Genomic DNA, 21,578 nt, shown 5'->3' on the forward strand with positions numbered 1-21,578 from the left:
ATTTATGACACTTTATTTAACAGAAAGAACAGCTCATTCCATGCGACATACATCATTGCACATGCACTGTGCTTTCAGTTTCGGTTTTCAATCCGATCAAGTGTTTACATGTTCTCTTGATCGGATTAGCAAAGGAATAAACCACCCCTATTTCATTCGGATTGAGCTCAATCACATCGATTAAGGTGTTTACATGAAGGCTTTTCAGTCCGATTGAGCCATCAATCCGATTACTAACGGATTATTTGTTTTTTTACATTGCTGATTACTGTGACTATCACAGTCTTTCATTACTGCAATTTTGGACTAAATACACATTATTCTACTGTGAACTTGTATACAGTAATTTCCTGTGCACAAACGGGTAGTTTTAATGTGAAACAAATGCAGCATTTCTCCGTTAGAAGTGAAAAAATTAAGAAAAAAGGAAGCAGCCATTTTGCAAAGGAGAGAGCTTTTGATTTAAAGCCTAAACATTTTAAAAGAGTGTAATATAGTGAAAATAAAGAGGTTTAATTTCTTTTCCAATAAAATCTGGGTGATATACTGTAAAAAAAAAAAAAAAGAATCAGAGTATTAATGACATGTATGTATGACATACAGTTGTTTTATTTTGTGTTTGAGTCATACAATAATAATATATATATATATATATATATAAGACGTTGCTCTGTTTAATGTTAACTTATGTATAACTTATTTTACAAAGAAAATCCTGGGAGAATATACCCACCTAATATTCTCCCAGGATTTTCTTTGTAAAATAAGTTATGCAGTTGAAGAAAGAAAAGAGAAAGAGATCTGAAATGTCATGCGATTTTATCTGTTGTCAAATCAGATAATGTGAATGAGTGATATGTAGCGTTAATAGAGTGATTCTGACAATTTAATTTAGCTCAAAGGAATTATTAATCAATTTATAGGGAATTCGAAAGAATCACTTATTACGACCGAGCAAATGACTCGTTCAGGGTTCATTTGAACCGGCCGTAACCATCCGCTCTGCAGCGGATATAAATTTCCAAACTATAGTGAAACACTATAGTTAGCAGGGTAACTTAGATCAGCAGTTTAAGACATTAAATTCGTAAGCACATAACAAGTAACACTTCTCTTTAAAATACAAACAAGACTTTATTGATTAACACATAAAACTAATATCTAACACAAACACACGCACGCACACACACACATACATACGAGTTGCAGAAAGGAAGAGAGTGAGGAAAGAGTGAGTTTAAGAGTGAGATTATGAGATCTCAAGATTCTATGCACTTATAAGACATGACCTGAAGAACCATCAATCATTAATTTAACCCTTCTTAGGCGGGTTATTAAATCAATACAATACACCAGTTCAGCTTTTAGTCTGGAGGCTACTTGCTTGTGTTGCGTAGGGATTCCCTTTTTGTCTGCGTAAAAGGGGGTTTCCTGGGTTCGTTCGTTGGTTGGTGTCCTCATGCTTGAATAGATGTCTGGGGCAGCCAATCACGTGGTGTGCTGGCGGATGGATTGAAAGTCTTTGTCTGAAGCTGGTTTTGTCGAATCGTGGAACGAAACTTTGCTGCAAAACTTAACTTAGAACCGAGACTCACAACGTAAAAGAAAGGAAAACTTAGAAAAGAAAGAAAATTGAGACGAGAGTAGTTAGATGGCTTGAATGAAGTGGTTAACCCATGTTCTTCTGATCTTGATTTGGGTTCTTTGTCTCTGCGCGTCTACATGGTTACTTTTTCTTGAGAGAGAGAGATTTTTTCCTGAGAGAGAGAGCCTTTCTTGAGAGAGAGAGAGAGACACAAGCTTTGTTTCGGGTCTAAGATTTTAAACTCAAAAGTTTGTCCAACCTCCTGAAGAGATCGGACCAATTAGACACTGGCTTTATTTGTCTTATCGTAAATCATGCGTTATCTGGGATCTCCTTACTCTCCAAGCTCAGAGGCCACAGTTTAGACATCATTCCTATTATAAGAATACAAAACATTTCACACAGATTTCAATCAAGCCATCTTTTGAATCACGAGCATACGATCATAGTGATATGAAACACAACACACTTTCATTTAAACATCTAACAGTTATAACCATTAAATGACTTACATGGGATCTAAGCTTATTAAACATGCATATAAGTGGTAGAAACAACAGAATTATGTGGTTGCATGATGTTTGATTATAAGTCCATCGAAAACTGTTCTGGAATGATTTTATGTATTGTTATGGGGTAAATATCAGTTTTCTGTGGTTTGGAGAGATTTTACTCTGGGTCATTCAGAGGTCCTTAAGAAGAAGATGGTCTGTTTTGTATCTCTGTCGTGGGCTCAAGCAGCTTCTGCTGTTATCTTGATCGAGCACTGAGTTGTGCCATCTCTGAACCAATCATTCTTTTAAAAACCATCTCACATTGACAAGTTCTTCAATTAGTTGGCCATAAAAGTTGGTTTGTTCTGTGTGGAGTTATGTTTGAACAAAACACCTGGAAGCTTCATTTGTGTTTGATTTGCACTCAGTCATTACAGATAAGTTCTCTCCATTGTGCAGTTTTTATTTTTATTTTTCGTTTTTGTTCTGTTGATGCATACTTCTTGAATCGACCTTGGACTAGTAAACGGTGAGCCAACAGTGTCTAATTGATGTCGCAATGCATCTTTCTCTGGAACTAATTCAGTAGCCTTAATCTGTCTTCAATCCCTGGAAACAGATAAGAGAATACAACACCATACACTTCGGATGCCTTAAGTGAAACAGAGTTTAAGGGTAGTAAATCTTTCTTTTGTCATGTGACTACTTCTACTTCTTCTATTTTTCTACTTCTATTTTTTTCATAAAGACTTCATAAAAGGACAAACAAGAACACAAGGAAAAGACTTCTGAACTGTGTTTTGGGGAAACATTTATTTTATTTCTCATACCAACAGGCCTGATTGGATTTCCTCTTGGTTCTATTGACTGTATGCTTGCAAACTTTCAACTTATTTTCATTTGATAGTACCAATACAATACATTTTCTTCTTTACAAGTTGTAGCGAAATTGTTGTCTCAAATCCTCCTTACGAACTTAGACGTTCAGAATAGTATCATGCTACTGTACCCATTCAACCTGATCTGTTCATTTAGAACTCCAGAGTGTTCAAACGGATTACATGGTTTTTTTTTTTTTTTTTGTTGCAGTGTATTTATTTACTAATAACTATAAATAGCCCTAATCAATATTACTCAGTACTTAAATGTATAATTACATTGTGGGGACACATTAAAATAAAGTGTTAACCACTTTCAGAATGTAATTTATAAAGGGCATTCACTTTTATATTGTGAGCAGTTGGACATGGCAGAGCTGAGGAAATATTGGTTTGTGATGTTAATTGAGAATTGTGGACTGGATAGGTACAGAATTATTTAATATATATATATATATATATATATATATATATATATATATATATATATATATACTTAAAGCTTTAATGAGAAATGTTATGTAACACTTTTATATTCTATAACACTCAAGGAGTCCAAAGCCATCATGGGAGGTGATCTGCAGCCTGTATTTAGGTAGCAAAAAAGGAGGTTTGAAGAAATCTCTCAGGTAAAAACATATATTTGGTAATCAGATGGTTAAAAATAGCATGTTATAATGACACTAGGTTTTATGCTGTATTTTTTCCACAAAGAGGAAGAACCTTTCCATCACATACAGGTAACTGTACCTGCGACTGTGTAGTAGCTCATCAGGAAAAGTGACAGTTACCTCAAAAAAGGTAGTAGTACTAAAGGTAACAGGCTCAAACTGAAAATCCATATTTGTTTTTTTAGGCAGATGAAACAAATATTTCACCCCTGGAGCTTGCACCGGAGAAGGCAGTGGTTCAGTGGTTCACAAAAAGTAGGTTTTGTTTGAGATGGTTGCTGCATCAGGCCAAGTAACATTTGATTTGTTTTGTGCTTTTTAACATTTATGATATTTCATTTGTGTTTATTGTTGAACATATTTTTATTTATCCTCTTTTGTATTGTGTTATTTCTTATGTGTGTGATGTATCTGAAAGAAGTTCAGGTTTCTTGTGTCCTTTGCATGGAGAATGAAGAAGCTGCTGAGGCTCTGGAACAGTTATTCAGTGCAGAGTTCAGAGAGCATGATGCTGTATAGCCACTGATGTTTGTTTTTACATTTATGCAGGACATGTATACGTTTCTTGCATGTGGTAGATAATTTATATCATTTTTTTGTACATTTGGAGTGCTGTCAATACAGAGAACAACGACAAAAATCGGTGTTGCCTACACCGAGTTATTCTATTTTTAAAATTTGCACCCTGTTGACTTCAATGGGGCAAGTACTAAACCTGCTTTTAGCCTCTTAACATCCTTGATGTGTCATTACAAGTGCACAGAAAATGTGAGTGATTCCTTCTGAGTGAACACGAGTGAGTGTGACTGCAGTAGATGTGAAAGAAATGTATAAAAATGATGTTATTTAAGCCAGCGCAAATACCTTTGTTTACATCCTGTTTTTCGGTTGAAGTCCAAAGTAGTCGATTGCAGAGTTCACACGCATAGGTTTAATACCTATGATCACGCGCGTGAACTCGGCAATCGACTACTTTGGACTTCAACCGAAAAACAGGATGTAAACAAAGGTATTTGCGCTGGCTTAAATAACATCTTTTTTATACATTTCTTTCACATCTACTGCAGTCAGACTCACTCGTGTTCACTCAGAAGGAATCACTCACATTTTCTGTGCACTTGTAATGACACATCAAGGATGTTAAGAGGCTAAAAGCAGGTTTAGTACTTGCCCCATTGAAGTCAACAGGGTGCAAATTTTAAAAATAGAATAACTCGGTGTAGGCAACACCGATTTTTGTCGTTGTTCTCTGTATTGACAGCACTCCAAATGTACAAAAAAATGAGCTCAATGTTAAAATTGACCGGAGTTCTCCTTTAAGTTAATTACATAATATATTGAAATTTTGGTTTCACTTTATTTTGATGGTCCCTTTAACACATTATGTTGACTCTAAGTAAAGTTGCACCTACATGTCTACTAACTCTCATTAAAGTGTTAGTAGAGTATTAGTAGACTGGTAGGGTTAGGGTTAGAATAAGTTGACATATACTTGCAACATTACTTATAGTCAGTAGAATTGCTGTTGGAGGACCACTGTAACAAAGTCCCCTGAAGCGAGTTGTAGTTGAGAACCCATGTGCAGTTCATTTAACATAAACTTGAACAAAATACAAAATAAACAAAGACCTGACTTGACTTGAAATGGACATGGACATGGACATGGACAGGACAAACTCACCAGTAGTGGTATACAGGAAACAAAGGAACAATGAAACATGAGGGCTATTTATACAGAGACTAATGACCAAACAAGGAACACCTGTGAACAACAAGGACAGAGAACCAATGAGAACATGACACATACAAACGGCATATAACGGCTGCGTCCGAGCACTGATAAATGCTGCCTACGGAGGACGCATTCCAAGGTATGAAGGCATCAAGGCATGTCTGAATGCAATGTTAGTTTCACTTCCTGTCTCTTGAGATCCTGAGATGCCTTCATCTGATCTATTTTTGAAGGCAGCATAGATGGCAGCATAGATGTATCCTTCGCAGCCTTTGATATCCCACAATTCTGTGCTTTCCATTCTGTGACAGTTGAGCAAGAAAAAATAAAGATGGTGTCTGAAATTTGCGGGTGGTTGTCAGTTTGTGTGTAAATGTACATTTTTGAACATCGTTTACCACTTATGATGTCATTTCTGGCGAGAAATTACTATTGTAGTAATTAAATATTCACATAGTTTTCACCAAAGCTCGCACTATTTTGCTGTAGATAGGTAAACCGTTTCAGTACCTCAGAAGTTTGTCCAAAATCAGTTTCATGAGGTGCCTTCATGTGCAGACGCTGCCTGCAAAGTCATTGCCTAATAGGGCAGCAAGGAAACAAGTCAGCTGCCTAAGTTTTCGTACACTGCCAACATGAGGATCAAGGGAAGCACATGACACGAAACCAGGAAATAAGACTATGAGAATTTCAAAATAAAAGACATTAAACTATAAACATGAAACAAAACACAAAACCACGTGACATAACCAACCACCACCACCACACACCCCTCAAAAAGGTTGGCTCCTGACAACCTAACAAACCACCTAAAAAACAAACCTTAAAAACGAACCTTAAAAACAACAAAAAGTCCAGGAGGGTGGTGGAGTGGAAAAGATCCAGGGGGCGGGATGGGGGGCCAGGCCCGTGAATGGGAACTGGACCTGGATCATGGTATGACAGTGGTCTTTGACTGTGGAGCAGTGGTGGGCCTGGACCGTGGAGCAGTGTGTCATAGCGCATAGGCGGACCAGGGCCATGGAGAAATGGCAGACCTGGGCAGTGGAGCAATGATGGACCTGGGCCATGGAGCAGAAGGTCCTGGTGCACTAGTGGACCTGGGTATGGAGCACTGGAGGTCCTGGGCCATGAAGTAGAAGGTCATGGGGCACTGGTGGACCTGGGGCATGGAATAAAGCAAAGGTGAGTCTAGACCATGAAGCAGTGGTGGGCCTGGTCCGTGGAGCAGTGACCAGGATAGCGCAGGCTGGGTAGGTAGGGCAGACAACCTCCAGGGCGGAGCAGAATATCACCATAGTATATCAGATGAGACAGAAGACCACCATAGTAGATCAGAAGAGACAGAAGACCCCCAGGGCATATCTAGTGGAACAGGCAAGGCTAGGTCAGGCAAAACTGAAACACAAAGCACAGAGGGGTTAGCAATGGTCACATGGGCCATGACAAAACAGGCAGACAGCTCAAGGGTGTTCTCCATGGACATAACTGGATCAACAAGGTGTCTCTGGTTTTCAGGAAGTCTATGCACAACCTCTGTGGTTGTGTCGAGGCAAACAGGAAGTTCAGGTATGACCTCTGCGGTTGTGTCGAGACAAACAGGAGGTTCAGGTATGACCTCTGTGGTTGTGTCGAGGCAAACAGGAATTTCAGGTATGACCTCTGCGGTCGCTTCGAGGCGAACAGAAACTTCAGGTATGACCTCTGTGGCCGTTTTAAGGCGCGGCGGCCATCTTGGCTGAGGACTCAGGCGTGGCGGCCATCTTTGGCTGAGAACTCAGGCATGGCGGCCATGTCGTAAAGAGATTCAAGCTTGGCATCCATGACGTGGAGAGGCTCTAGCTTGGTATAAATGACTTGAACTGGTCCTAGCTTGGTAGACAAGACGTGAACAGGCTCTGGCTTGACAGGCATGATGTGAATAACTCCTGACATGACAGTAGGGGCATGGAGACACTCTGGTGAGATGGGTACTGTAGGATTGCGGGTCTCCTCATCCTCAATTCCAACAGTAAATGAGGCTCCACTTACCAGAGGGGCATGGTATATGTATTCCCCTTGGCATCCATGAGCGAACGGGTTCGTTAGCAGAGTTAGCAGATGGCTCCAGCCCCTGAGCACAGTCCAGTGTCTGTTCAAGTGAGTAACAATTCTCGAATTCTTGTCTCAGAGTTTGTTTTAGCCTTAAAGATCAGCAGAGAGTAATCGCTTCTGTCGTCTACTCTATCAGTGATGGCTACTTCCAATATGTGCGTTTGGGCTGCACAAACTTTTCCAGTTTCCATTGAGGTGATGAATCTATTTCAGATCCATTTGAAGCAGCAGCATCCGTGCATGAATCCCCTGTTGGTCCAGTTATGTCCAGGAAGGCCATCAATGTATCCATTGCTTTGCCGTTCACCTCTGAACTCATTGACTGTCCTGTCTCGGCAGGAGAGGTCGCTATAATGTTCCCCGACTTGGCTAAGAGAGTCGAGTCAGAAATATGTGTATGTTCTATGTTTGCCGAGGAGGCCATTCTAGAGTTATTTTTACTGTTATGCTGTTGATACTCAGCTCTATATTTCTTTGTGCCCTGATGAAACATACATAAAGACAAAATTAACGGAATGTATAGTTGACATAAAAAATGGGATGACTAGTACAACCCCAAATCAGAAAAAGTTGGGACACTGTACAAATTGTGAGTAAAAAAGGAATGGAATAATTTACAAATCTCATAAACTCATATTTTATTCACAATAGAATATAGATAACATATCAAATTTTGAAAGTGAGACATTTTGAAATGTCATGCCAAATATTGTCTCATTTTGGATTTCATGAGAGCTACACATTCCAAAAAAGTTGGGACAGGTAGCAATAAGAGGCCGGAAAAGTTAGATGTACATATAAGGAACCACTGGAGGACCAATTTTCAACTTATTAGGTCAATTGGCAACATGATTGGGTATAAAAAGAGCCTCTCAGAGTGGCAGTGTCTCTCAGAAGTCAAGATGGGCAGAGGATCACCAATTCCCCCAATGCTGCAGCGAAAAATAGTGGAGCAATATCAGAAAGGAGTTTCTCAGAGAAAAATTGCAAAGAGTTTGAAGTTATCATCATCTACAGTGCATAATATCATCCAAAGATTCAGAGAATCTGGAACAATCTCTGTGCGTAAGGGTCAAGGCCGGAAAACCATACTGGATGCCCGTGATCTTCGGGCCCTTAGACGGCACTGCATCACATACAGGAATGCTACTGTAATAGAAATCACAACATGGGCTCAGGAATACTTCCAGAAAACATTGTCGGTGAACACAATCCACTGTGCCATTCGCTGTTGCCGGCTAAAACTCTATAGGTCAAAAAAGAAGCCAGATCTAAACATGTTCCAGAAGCGCAGGCGTTTTCTCTGGGCCAAGGCTCAATTAAAATGGACTGTGGCAAAGTAGAAAACTGTTCTGTGGTCAGACGAATCAAAATTTGAAGTTCTTTTTGGAAAACTGGGATGCCATGTCATCCAGACTAAAGAGGACAAGGGCAACCCAAGTTGTTATCAGCGCTCAGTTCAGAAGCCTGCATCTCTGATGGTATGGGGTTGCATGAGTGCGTGTGGCATGGGCAGCTTACACATCTGGAAAGGCACCATCAATGCTGAAAGGTATATCCAAGTTCTAGAACAACATATGCTCCCATCCAGACGTCGTCTCTTTTAGGGAAGACCTTGCATTTTCCAACATGACAATGCCAGACCATATACTGCATCAATTACAATATCATGACTGCGTAGAAGAAGGATCCGGGTACTGAAATGGCCAGCCTGCAGTCCAGATCTTTCACCCATAGACAACATTTGGTGCATCATAAAAAGATGCAACAAAGAAGACCTAAGACAGTTGAGCAACTAGAAGCCTGTATTAGACAAGAATGAGACAACATTCCTATTCCTAAACTTGAGCAACTTGTCTCCTCAGTCCCCAGACGTTTGCAGACTGTTATAAAAAGAAGAGGGGATGCCACACAGTGGTAAACATGGCCTTGTCCCTTCTTTTTTGAGATGTGTTGATGCCATGAAATTTAAAATCAACTTATTTTTCCCTTAAAATGATACATTTTCTCAATTTAAACATTTGATATGTCATCTACATTGTATTTTGAATAAAATATTGAAATTTGAAACTTCCACATCATTGCATTCTGTTTTTACTCACAATTTGTACAGTGTCCCAACTTTTTCTGATTTGGGGTTGTAATTTCCTACTAGATTTTCTAGAATTTCCTAGAGATTCTAATTATTGGACCAAAAACCACAGCACGCAATAACCTAGAACAGTGGTTCTCAACTCCAGTCCTCGGGACCCGTTGCTCTGCACATTTTGTATGTCTCTCTTATCTGACACACTCAGTTCAGTTCATGGAGTCTCTCTTAACGAGCTGATGATCTGATTCAGGTATGTTAAATAAGGGATACATACAAAATGTGCAGAGCAGCGGGTCCCGAGGACTGGAGTTGAGAACCACTGACCTAGAATACTGTCTAACACTTCATGACTGCTCTGTCAAGTCTTCGTCTTCAGTGAGGAACCTGGGTGTACTCTTTGATTCCAATCTTTCATTTGAAAACCACATTCTAGCATCTGTAAAACCACATTCTTCCATCCTAAAATATATATCTAAATTACGACATTTGCTCTCAATGACAAATGCAGAAAAGTTAGTTCATGTGTTCACGAACTCAAGGCTAGATTATGGTAATGCTCTACCTGGGTGGTTACCCTGCATGCTAGTTAGAGTTCTTACTAGAACCAGGAAGTATGACCATATTAGCCTGGTTCTGTCAACACTGCATTGGCTCCCTTTTGAACATCGTACTATCTTAATAATTACTTATAAAACACTAAGATGTTTAACTCCTCAGAACTTGAGCAAGTTCTTAACGCATTATAGTCCTTCACGTCTATTGCGATCTCAAAATTCTGGCCAGTTGATACTCTGGAACAGTCTTCCTAGCCTTTTTCGAGAAGCAGACACATTGTACATTTAAATCTAGGCTAAAACACATTTGTTTAACCAGGCATACACATAACACATTATCAATTTCTACTATTCAAATCAGTTAAATAATTGTTAGGCTGCATAAATTAGGTCAACCAGAACCGGGAACACCTTCTATAACATCAATTGTACTTGTTACATTGTAAGAAGAATGGCATCTACGCTAATATTAGTCTGTCTATCTCATACTTATCCCGAGGTTACCGTAGTCAGTCGGATCTGGTTCATACCCAGATCATAGGTGGACCTGCACCTAGACACAGCCTACCCTGAATGTCACCAGAGACAGCCCTCACAGCCTTATGGCCAGCTTCGACTCCATACCGGCATGATGAATCCAATCTTCAAGCAAAAGTAACTGGATGAATATTTGAATGCTACTAATCCTGATCTGAATTCTGACTTGTGATGAAGCCTGAATCATAATCACACCATGTTCGTTCATTTGCCAGAGGAGTTCTGGCCCTCTGACTGAGCCTAGTTTCTCCCAAGATATTTTTTCTCCCTTCTGTCACCTGATGGAGTTTGGGTTCCTTGCAACTGTGGCCTCTAGCTTGCTTAGTTGGGGACACTTAATATTCAACAATATTATTGATCTGACTGTACTGACGCTTTTGTATAAGAACTGAACTGAGCTGGACGATGACATAATTTCTTTTTTTTTTGAAGAACTGCTTTATAGATATTACTTTATAGATTTATAGATTATATTATATATATAATTAATTTAATAATTGATGATCTTTACAGCGGAACTGAATCAACACTGAACTGACTTCAGCTGAACAACAGCCGAAATGCATCCTTTTCCTGTTATCACTGTAAAGCTTTAAAGAGATATATTAATAGTGACTTGACTTATGACCTTTTGAATGGACTGTAAATGGTAATGAAATACAGTGGTCTATGAGCTTCAATTAAAGTATATTGATGACTTTAGTTCACCTTGAATTATTATGGCTACTTATGATATGTTGCAACTGATTGTAAAACAGCAGGGCCGGTGTTGTCACGTGTCAGTGTATGTTTGGACTTTCAGTTTGTGTTTTGATTTGTTCCTGTTTTCCTTTGTTCCTGTTTTCCTTTGTTCTTTTCCCATCACTCCTTCGTTTCCATGATTACTGTCATTATCAGTTCAGTTGTATCACCTGTTTAGTCATTATCGTCATCTGTATCACCTGTGTTCTGTTAATCAGAGTAATCTGTGTTTGTATTTAAGTTCTGTCTGTTCTGTCAGTCTTTGTCTGATCTCAGTTATATTTAGTGTGTGTTGCTGCCTGTTCTGCTGTCCTGTGTTTAATTACCAATAAACCTTCGTTTTGGAATTATATCCTCGTCTCCGTCTGCCTTCCTGCAACCACCCATGATAGAAGATTGGACCAGCCCATATGGACGACAGGGCTTCATTTGTCGCTATTGCTCATGAGAGCACAGAGTTTTTCTCCTTCATGGAGAACTTTATTCGTTGAGCTGTCACTAGCCCCTTGACGACAACCCTCAAGCTGCTTTTCTGGATCGGGGCCAATTTCCACCAGACCATCGACCTCCCAAACACAGATGAACTGAATTGGAGGGAAGCCATGAGCAGGTGTTTGGTGAGCGTCGCGTCCCGATCCAGAGAACAACCACCATCACCAGCAGCCGCCGAGATCACCCTTCCAGAGTCTCATCCCGCCGAGACCGCCCTTCCAGAGTCTCATCCCGCCGAGACCGCCCTTCCAGAGTCTCATCCCGCCGAGACCGCCCTTCCAGAGTCTCATCCCGTTGAGACCACCCTTATAGAGCTTCTTCACGTCATGCCTGAAGATGGCCGCCGCCTCACCGCCTGAGCCCTCGGCAAAGATGGCCGCCGCCTTGCGGCCTGAGTCTTCAGCCAGGATGGCCGCTGACGCCACACTGCCTGAGCCTTCATCCAGGATGGCCGCCGCCACGTCAGAGCCTGTTCCTGTCCCTAGATCTGTTCCTGAGCCTGTATCTGTTCCTGAGCCTGTATCTGTTCCTGAGCCTGTATCTGTTCCTGAGCCTGTATCTATTCCTGAGCCTGTATCTGTTCCTGAATCTGTTCCCGAGCCTGAGTCTGAATCTGTTCCTGAGCCTGTATCTATTCCTGAGCCTGTATCTGTTCCTGAATCTGTTCCCGAGCCTGAGCCTGAATCTGAGCCTGAGTCTGTTCCCAAGCCTGAATCTGTTCCAGAACCTGAGCCTGTTCCTGAACTCCCACCCAGCCTCCCTCTCCCACCTCCTCTCATCGTCCATTCTTCAACCACACTTTCGCCACCCCCTGCTAGCCCCACAGCTTGCCCACGTTCCACCTTCAGTGAGGTGAGCTCTACGTGGGTCTACCAGTGTTCAGCTCCAGCATGGTCGGTGGATCCCCGATCTCTACCTCCAACCTCTGCGACTAGGACTCCACCTCGGCCCGTTGATCCATCAGCTTAACCTTGGCTCCTACCTCCCTCATCTCCATCATGGCCCATCAGTCTACCAGCTCCGCCGGGCTCCCTCGTCCCCCCGGCCCTCGCCTCGGGACTACACTCCTCTGGCTTCGCCTCGTCCCTTTGTCCCTCTGGCTCCGTTGGGCTCCTCACTCCCTCCAGCTCCACCTTGGTCCTCTGTCGCTCCAGCTCCACTGCGGCCTTCTGGATCCCCGCCTGCGCCTCAGTCTCCAGAGCCATCAGCATCGCCATGTCCCTTGGGATCCTCAGCATCGCCTTGGCTCGTCGGCTCTCCGGCTCCATCCGGGTATTCTCTTCCTCCTGCTCCGCCTCCGTCAGTCGGTCGCCTGCCCTGCCTCCACCATGGCTCCGCCCTCTGCCTGCTACGCCCTGGCTGCCTGCTCCGCCCTGGCCTCCTGCATAGCCTGCTCCACCCTGGCCGCCTGCACCGTCTGCTCTGCCCTGGTCCCTCCTGTCTTCTGTCTGCCCTTCAACTTCAACTTCGTCCTCCTCCTGAGCCCCCGTTTTGATTTGTTTCCCGCCACTCATTCGTTTCCATGGTTACTGTCATCATCAGTTCAGTGTAATCTGTGTTTGTATTTAAGTTCTGTCAGTATTCGTCCGATCTCAGTTATATTTAGTGCATGTTGCTGCCTGTTCTGCAGTCGTGTTTAATTATCAATGAACCTTCATTTTGGAATTATATCCTCGTCTGCCTTCCTGCAACCACCCGTGACAGGTGTGTTGTAGCCATTAAAGAAAACATACTTAGTTTAGTAATGATGTTTAAATATTTAAATATTATTTGTTTAACATTCCATTTATTTAAATTTGTTAATTATGAAAGTAGACCATGATTGATATGTCATGAGGCTGCGGCTAATGGAGTGAACAGCAAAAAAATGCTGCGAGACATGGAATGGGTGAGATGCATTTTTTGATCACTTCATTTGACTTTGTTTCTTTTGGAAAGCTTTTCTTTAAAGTGAATTTTGGTTTGTATTAATTATATTGTGATTTCAATTAATGTACTAATATTTGTATTGGAAAACAAGACAAAAATATGGATTAAGCAAACAAAAATGACAATCTATGGATTTCTTTTTTTTTTTTTTTTATTGTATGGCTAATGAAGATAATCAAATTATACAGGGCTATAACATTAAGACAGCAAACCTTTACGAAGACAATAGCCATTTCCCAGTATACAGTGCAGAATAAATCATTCTTCCCTCTTGACAAAGTTGTTTGTGCCAATGACCATGTATGCACAAGTTCATCCTTTAAAGTTAGTAGTTACTTCAACTTTTGCCAAGCACAAATGTAGGTTTTTTTTTATTTTATTTTTTATTACAGCATGTGTTGAATTTCTCCAGTACACTGCAAAATCAAAAATAAAACCACGTTCATAATCTGGTATGCATATGAAATGCTATAATCTCCCATAAAAAAAATACAAATTCTTAATTCATAACACATTAAAAATATATATATTATTAGATGCAACAAAACAATCCAAATGTATCTATTAATTGATGTGTAAATAATATAAATACACTAACTGAATTATTTTTAATCCATATTTTTTTATTGCAACATTACCATATCTTTGATTTTGTTTATTCCAAAACTGAACAACCCATTTTTAGATTTTCTGAATGACAAACAGTCCTACAGCTAAATAGGGTGCACAGTTTATAACTGACTTTTTACAATATATATATTGAAAACGACAGTGATGAGGGGTGGGAAGCTAATTAATATGGTTTAAAGCTATCCTTGCATAGCACAAAGCTGACTACATAAATATCAAATATGCCTATAATGTGCAAAATGCATAACAACAGGTTGGTACAAATAAAACGCTGCATCTTTAGAAGTATCATCATGGATATTGTTTTATATATACTGTTTCAACATGATATTAAACATCAATTCAAGATATTGAGTTGAAACCTCAGTTAACTTAATTAAATTTACCGCATTCACAAAAGTCTGGCTCCATAGGACACCATGACTTTGCATGTGCATACTGTTTCCACACATATCCCAGAGTAAACTTTCGGTCTTTGCTTGATCTGGCACAAACTCAGCAAATTCCCAGGTACTATCAAAAAGGTTTTTAAATTGGGGTAACATGACATTTATCTGCATCATCAAGTGCAGATAATGTGTCAGAAATATACTTATTCAGTGACATACACCAACAACATCCATTCAAAAATTTTGAAAAAGAAAAAAAAGTATATTTTAAACAAAGAAAGTAACAAATTGACAAAACCGAGGAGCACTGCCAATTTAGGCATACATTAAAATACCAAGAATAGCAATTCAAATTGATTATAAAGGTGTGCCTTTTATCACTTCAATCACAAAAAAGCCCTTACTAATCTATATTGCTACATCAAAGTAAAGTATGATTATGTCCAAGTTCCTCATTTAAAAGAACTTTTTCTCTCTCTCAATCCAAAAATAGAGAGTATACTCCTTTTTAAGTGTTTTTTTTTTTTTTTTTTTTTTTTTTTTTAATAGGTGCTTGAGCAACTGACATGCCACGAACATAAAAAAAAAAAAAAGTGGCATTGTTATAGCATTGCAAGACATATTTATATGTAGAACAGTGTATTCGCATACATGGATAATATCTAGAAATGTTTTCTTTTAGTTTGCATTAACAAGCAGAGACAAACATGTCTGTAATGGATTATGTTGGATTATGTTTATATGCTTACTATGACATGTGAGACAAAAGGCAGTGTGGCTGATACTTTCTTCAGTGATGTTTTTAAAAGGTTGCCCATAAAATTAAAACAAATAAGTAGACCACCTTCTAAGAAAGTACCCTTTCAACTTGCAAATATATACAAGGCACTACTCTTGATCCATTCTGACTTGATCACACTAAAGTGATGTTAGCAAGTAACTGCACACAAGTGATAACCCTAGTGCCATAATTGTGCACCACCCACAATGTTTCAAAAACCATCTACCAAAATAAAGACTAAAGAGTATTTTAATGTTAATATAAAATTGCATTCTGACATCAACAGAAGTTTACATTTTTTTTTCTAGTCTCTCCTCTTAAACTCATTATAAACTGTGCAAATGCACACATATACTTTCATTTATTTATTATTACCATGAAAAAGTAAATCCAAAATAGTGTCTAGTAGATCTAGAAAAAAAAAAAAAAGAAAAAAAAAATTCCATACCCAAATTTTCTCAATGATCTGCACAAATCGAAACACAAAGCTCTCTTTCTGGCAAGCACTGAGTTTGTACCTTGTAGTTACATTTAGCAAAGCTCAAAATTAATATTGACATCTCTAACACTTTATATTTACATGAAAACTAAATAAATAGTATGCTTTATGATATACACATTAATCTTTTTTAAGTTCTCTTCAATTTTTTATATCCATGAGTATTTTTTTTCTCCACTGAGACATGTTTTATTGCTGTTAATGGAACCCTAGTAGAATATTAAGTCAAATAACAAAAGATTCAAAACACAGGCTAAAGAAAACAGAGAAACACATGACTCTTTTAAATCAAGCTGTTGATTGGGTATAGAAAAGCTTCACCCATGCAAACTTATTCCATGTACATTGCTAATGCAATGCAAAAACATAGTATTTAAATGTTGAAATAAACATCTAAAGAATAGTTCACCCAATTTACTCAAACTGTAGGCTTTTTTTTCTGGAACACAGAAGTAGAATCTTTTATTTATTTTTTATTTTGCACGTACACCTACATAGTCACCACATCAAAATAAATAAATAATAAAAAAAAAAAACACCATAAAAATATTCTATACAAAATCTATACTGTAAATCTTCTAAAGCCATATGGTAGTGTCATGTGAAGAATGGGACTTTAGAAGACTTGGAATAAAGTGTATGGTATATTTTTACTTTTATGGTGCTTGTTATTGGTGTTTTTGTCCCTTTCAGGTCTCGACAGACATTGTCACTAAACTGCCATTGTAACAAAAAGAACAAAGTGTATCATTTTGTGTTCTACAAGATCATACATTGGAACAACATGAAGAAGAGTACATAATGACAGAAAATTTATTTATGGGTGAACTATTCCTTAAGGAAATTAGTTTTAAACTATTATTCTGTTACACTATTTCGATGGTCCATTTTAAACACTCTACTAACAATAAGTAACTTTGCAATCATATAGGAATATACAGTATGTTACATATGTTGACACAAACTTGAAAGTGGGAACTTGACTAACATTGAAACAAATTTGAGACAAATTGTTTCTTTTCACTTTTTTGTAATTGTTTAGAAACATAAGGAGAAAAAAAGATAGAGGAGATAGACTTAGTGTGGTTGCACGGCACCCTGTAATTTGGGTTTTTTATTCAAGTAAGTTGCCCAATACACTAAGTTAAAGGTTCCGAATAGCAACGGGAAGGCTATTCTGGCAATCCTATCGATCTTGCTCACGCTGTTGAAGGTCTTTTTTGCCTCAGGAGCTTTGGGTTTTGGCTCTTCCTTGGGCTCAGTTGGGGGAGGGGGGGCACTTTTAGCAATAGTTGCCAAACCAGGGTCTCTGGCAATGTTTGGAGCAAAAGCTGTTGCTGTTGCAGCAGTGTAGGTGTTGTTCTTTTTCAGCAATGACTCCTTCTTCTTCTTTTGCTGTAAAGGAGGTCAACAGGAAGTATGTCATCAGCTGTTACTACCACTGGGTATTGCTCTAAACCTAACTATAGAGTATTTAAGATACTTCTTCATATACGTATTATTTGTCTACTACACCCAGGTTTTTAAAGAAGTTAACCAAAAAAAAAAAAAGAAAATTCTGTCATCAAAAGAATGAACTGCTTAGCTCAAAAAGTAAAAACAACAATAAAACACCCTAAAATCAATTATAGTGCAGTATATTCTGAGTTAGTGATTTTATGTGAAGAACAGATCTTTCTCATAATTATGAGGAAGTTTCTCAGTATTATGAGATACCAAGTTAGAAGTATTAGAAATTTTCAGAAATAATCATATTTTTCTACTCAACTGTGGCAGAAATAGGCTTCCCTCTCGGTTAGTCACTTCGACGTGGAGTAAATGTGATGACACTAGGGGTTACACTTCGGAGCCCCAAACACCTCTGCTACTTCAGAAAAGGCCAATGAGAAATGGTGAGTAACATTTGCATGTGCCACTCCCCCGGACATACGGGTATAAAGGAGGCAGTGCACATCCACTCTTTCACATTTGTTCTTCAGAGCCGAGTGGATGTCAGCAGACAAACACTTATTTCCATTCACTCTACTTGCTTTGCAGGGAAATTTACGCCACATTGCAGCGGTCTCTCCATCCCACGCATGGATAAATACAGCAAGTTTCCCCTGGGCGCTTCAGCAGAGAGCCGTTTCAGAACTCTAAAAGAGTAAAACTCTGGGGGAAAGTGTCTTTTTAAAGATGCATTTCCGATTGTGTTCTCATTTGGGGCTCCAGATGAGGGCGATGTTTCAATAGCAGAATTTGGGGGTGGGCTTTCACCTTATGATGCTGAAGACTGGGATCTAACGTTCTGAGTTGGCAGCCATGCTTGCCCAGGCCAACGCGAGCATTGGACTAGGGTGGAATCCTTTGCCCTGTCCTGAGCGCTCGCGGATGGATGATTGGTATCTGGGCTTGGAGCGCAATTCACAGTGCCTTTCTTCCTGGAGGTCTGCCCGGTCCCGCTTTGCGACAGTGGGGCAGACAGGGGGTACATGGAATTTCCCATGGTGGAGCGAAAAATTGCGGTGCATTTATGCCCGCAGAACACTGGCACCTGGAAGAATCGTCCCCGACTCTCATCCAGGATCTGGAAGTTAACTTCATCCCTAGTGCCCGACAGGCCACCTCTGCATTGCAGTTAGTTGTTCGGGTTAGTTCTGAGCCGGGATTAATGCAGTAACTGCATTTGACAACTGATTTCGCTCTCAGAGTGACTAAAGTCATGGTGCGGGCTCTCGGCCAGGCGATGTCCATCATGGTGGAACACCATCTCTGGTTTAACCTTGGTGAGATGAGGGACGCCGACAAAATTTGCTTTGAACTAGGGGTAAAGTTAAAGTGCCCATTTGGAGACTAAATAATTGGTAAACAATTGTAACTTTTTTGCCTGCGATCTATTGCACCTCCTATGGCAACCTATTTGGATGGGCCTTTGTCCACATACATTCTACATTGCCTTCCTCTATGCCTCTAGGGTGGCCTCTTCAGCGACACCGTCGAGGACTTTGCCCAGCAGTTCTCTGCAGTCAAGAAGCAGACAAAGGCTATTAAACGCATCCTGCCTTGGCGCAACTCCAGTGCCACCTACAGAACAAGAGGGATGACAACCCAGTGATGGCAGAGACTGTTATTTTCCAGGTATCAGTGTGCAGCAGTTTCCTCCTTCCCTGGGTTACACAGTTCACGGCATGAGCATGCCTGACGCGAGTATCCCACCTCCTCATGTTCAACCATTTCAGGCCATTTGCAGTGGGATATACAAAGCAAGGTAGGTGCCTATATGCACCCACATTCACAGATCTGGGACGCTATGAGAAAGATGCTCCTGTCCTGCATGCAGAAATTGCAGTCCTCTTGGTGAAGGAAGCAGTGGGTTGAGACCAATCCTAGACCTGCGTGTTCTAAATCGGGCCCTACACAGGCTCCCGTTCAAGATGTAGATGCAGAAATGTATTTTTGACATGCGCTTGCCGACATAATTGGTTCACGGTGATAGACCTGAAGGTTCCTCTACTTCCATTCTACCTCGACACAGACTATTTCTTTGGTTTGCTTTTGAGGGTCAGGCATATCAGTGTGAGGTACTCCCTTTCAGGCTGTCGCTGTCACCTCGCATCTTCAAGAAAGTCGCAGAGGCCGTCCTTGCCCCATCTCAATGATTGGCTAATCCTAATGCACTCTCGAGATTTATTGTGTGCACACAGGGACCTGGTGCTCAGATGCCTAGGCTGTTTGGGGCTTCAGGTCAACCAGGAAAAGAGTAAGCTCATTTCAGTGCAGAGCATCTCTTTTCTCAGAATGGAGTTAAACATGACAGCACATCTTACAAACAGATGTGCCCAATCAGTGCTAAACTGTCTGAAGACGTTCAGGGGGAGAACAGTGGTTCCACTGAAGCAATTTCAGAGGCTCCTAGGGCATATGGCATTGTCCGCGGCAGTAACGCCACTAGGGTTGATGCATATGAGACTGCTTCAGATTCGAGTCCCGAGATGGTGCTGCGTCACACAAAGCGTGATCATTAAACAGATCTGTCGCCGTACATTCAGCCCTTGGAAAGACGTTGCATTTCTATAGCAGGGATTCATTTAGAGCAAGTGTCCAGGCACATTGTTGTCAAAACAGATGCCTCCAAGTCGAGCTGGGGCGCTGAATAAAAATTTGGTACATCAATTGCCTCGCGTTGCTGGCAGTATTGCTGGCCCTGCAGAGGTTTCGGCCGCTGATCCAAGGCAAGCATGTGTTGGTCTGGATGGACAGCACCGCGACTGTAGCTTGTTTAAACTGTCAGTGCAGTTTTTTCACTCATGTCGCAATGGCGCAACATGGCCACCATCTCCTCCGGAGTCAGCAGTGTCTGTTCGCTAACTGGTGTGCTTCACGAAGGAAAGACCCTCAAAGATGTGCAATCTGGGTCAGTGCTTTCCTACTTGAAGGAAAGCCTGGAGGGTCAGCTGTCCCCTTCCACCTTGAAAGTTTATGTGGCCACTATAGCAGCACATCTCGATGCAGTAGATGGTAGGTTGTTAGGGAAACATAACTTGATCATCAAGTTCCTTAGAGGAACCATGAGGTTGAATCCTCCTAGGCCTTGGTTTATTCCCTCATGAGATCTCTCTGTAGTCTAGCTGGATGCCCTCTCACTGAAGACGTCAGTCCTGACCACACTTACCTCCATCAAGAGGGTTGGAGACCTGCAGGCATTCTCTGTCAGCGAAACGTGCCTTGAGTCCGGGGTGGCATACTACCAGATTGTGAGACCCTGGCTGGGCTTTGTGCCCACATTTCCTACTACCCCTTTTAGGGACCAAGTGGTGAATTAGAAAAGAGGGAGACCAGAAATATAGTTGCTGTGTCCAGTACGTGCCCTGCACATTCATCTGCACCACACGCAGAGCTTCATAAGCTCTGAGCAGCTCTTTGTTATGGGGGATAGCTGTCAGCAAACAGAGGTTGGCCCACTGGATCTTGGATGCTATAGCCTTGGAATATCAAGCACAAGGTGTGCCATGCCCCTTTGGTGTACAAGCACACTCTACTAGGAGTTTCGCTTTGTCCTGGGAATTAGCCAAAGGCGCCTCTCTAACAGACGTCTGCAGAGCCATAGGCTGGGCAACATCTAATACCGTTGCGAGATTTTACAATCTCCTGGTTGATCCAGTTTCTTCCCGTGTGTTGTCAGGTACGAGCAGGTAAAACTGCGGGCAACTTCCGGGTGTACGACTTGGCACCAAAGGTGAAGCACACAGCACCTTTTCCCTCCCTGAGGTGATAACTTGCACTTATTTTTGTCCATGTGAGTTTCCTAGACCGCTGAGCCCTTGATGTATTTCGCCTTTCAGCCCCTGAGGCAGTCAAATTCAGCTGAGGAATTCAACGCCAGGCCTGACTCATGATGCATGCCCTTTCAGGTCAGTCTGTATACTATGGTATATTGTATACCTGGTGCTCCATATGTTGTGATTTCCTAATGGTCATTCCATATGATGTATTGCCCATGA

General features: G+C 40.8%; 1 protein-coding gene across 6 annotated transcripts in view; it reads right to left on the reverse strand.

Annotated features, from left to right (window-relative positions):
- Positions 1 to 15,411: 15,411 nt before the first annotated feature.
- Positions 15,412 to 21,578, reverse strand: part of gabra1 (gamma-aminobutyric acid type A receptor subunit alpha1) — a 34,655-nt gene continuing 28,488 nt past the window's right edge. For all 6 annotated transcript variants that reach the window (XM_079847036.1, XM_079847033.1, XM_079847034.1 and 3 more), the window contains exon 10: positions 15,412 to 17,493. In XM_079847036.1, the coding sequence (XP_079703162.1) occupies positions 17,176 to 17,493 (318 nt within the window). In that variant the 3' untranslated portion in view covers positions 15,412 to 17,175. The remainder of the gene's footprint in view (positions 17,494 to 21,578) is intronic.

The sequence above is a fragment of the Squalius cephalus genome, assembly GCF_949319135.1.
Source record: "Squalius cephalus genome assembly, chromosome: 17".
Classification (NCBI taxonomy): Eukaryota; Metazoa; Chordata; class Actinopteri; order Cypriniformes; family Leuciscidae; genus Squalius; species Squalius cephalus.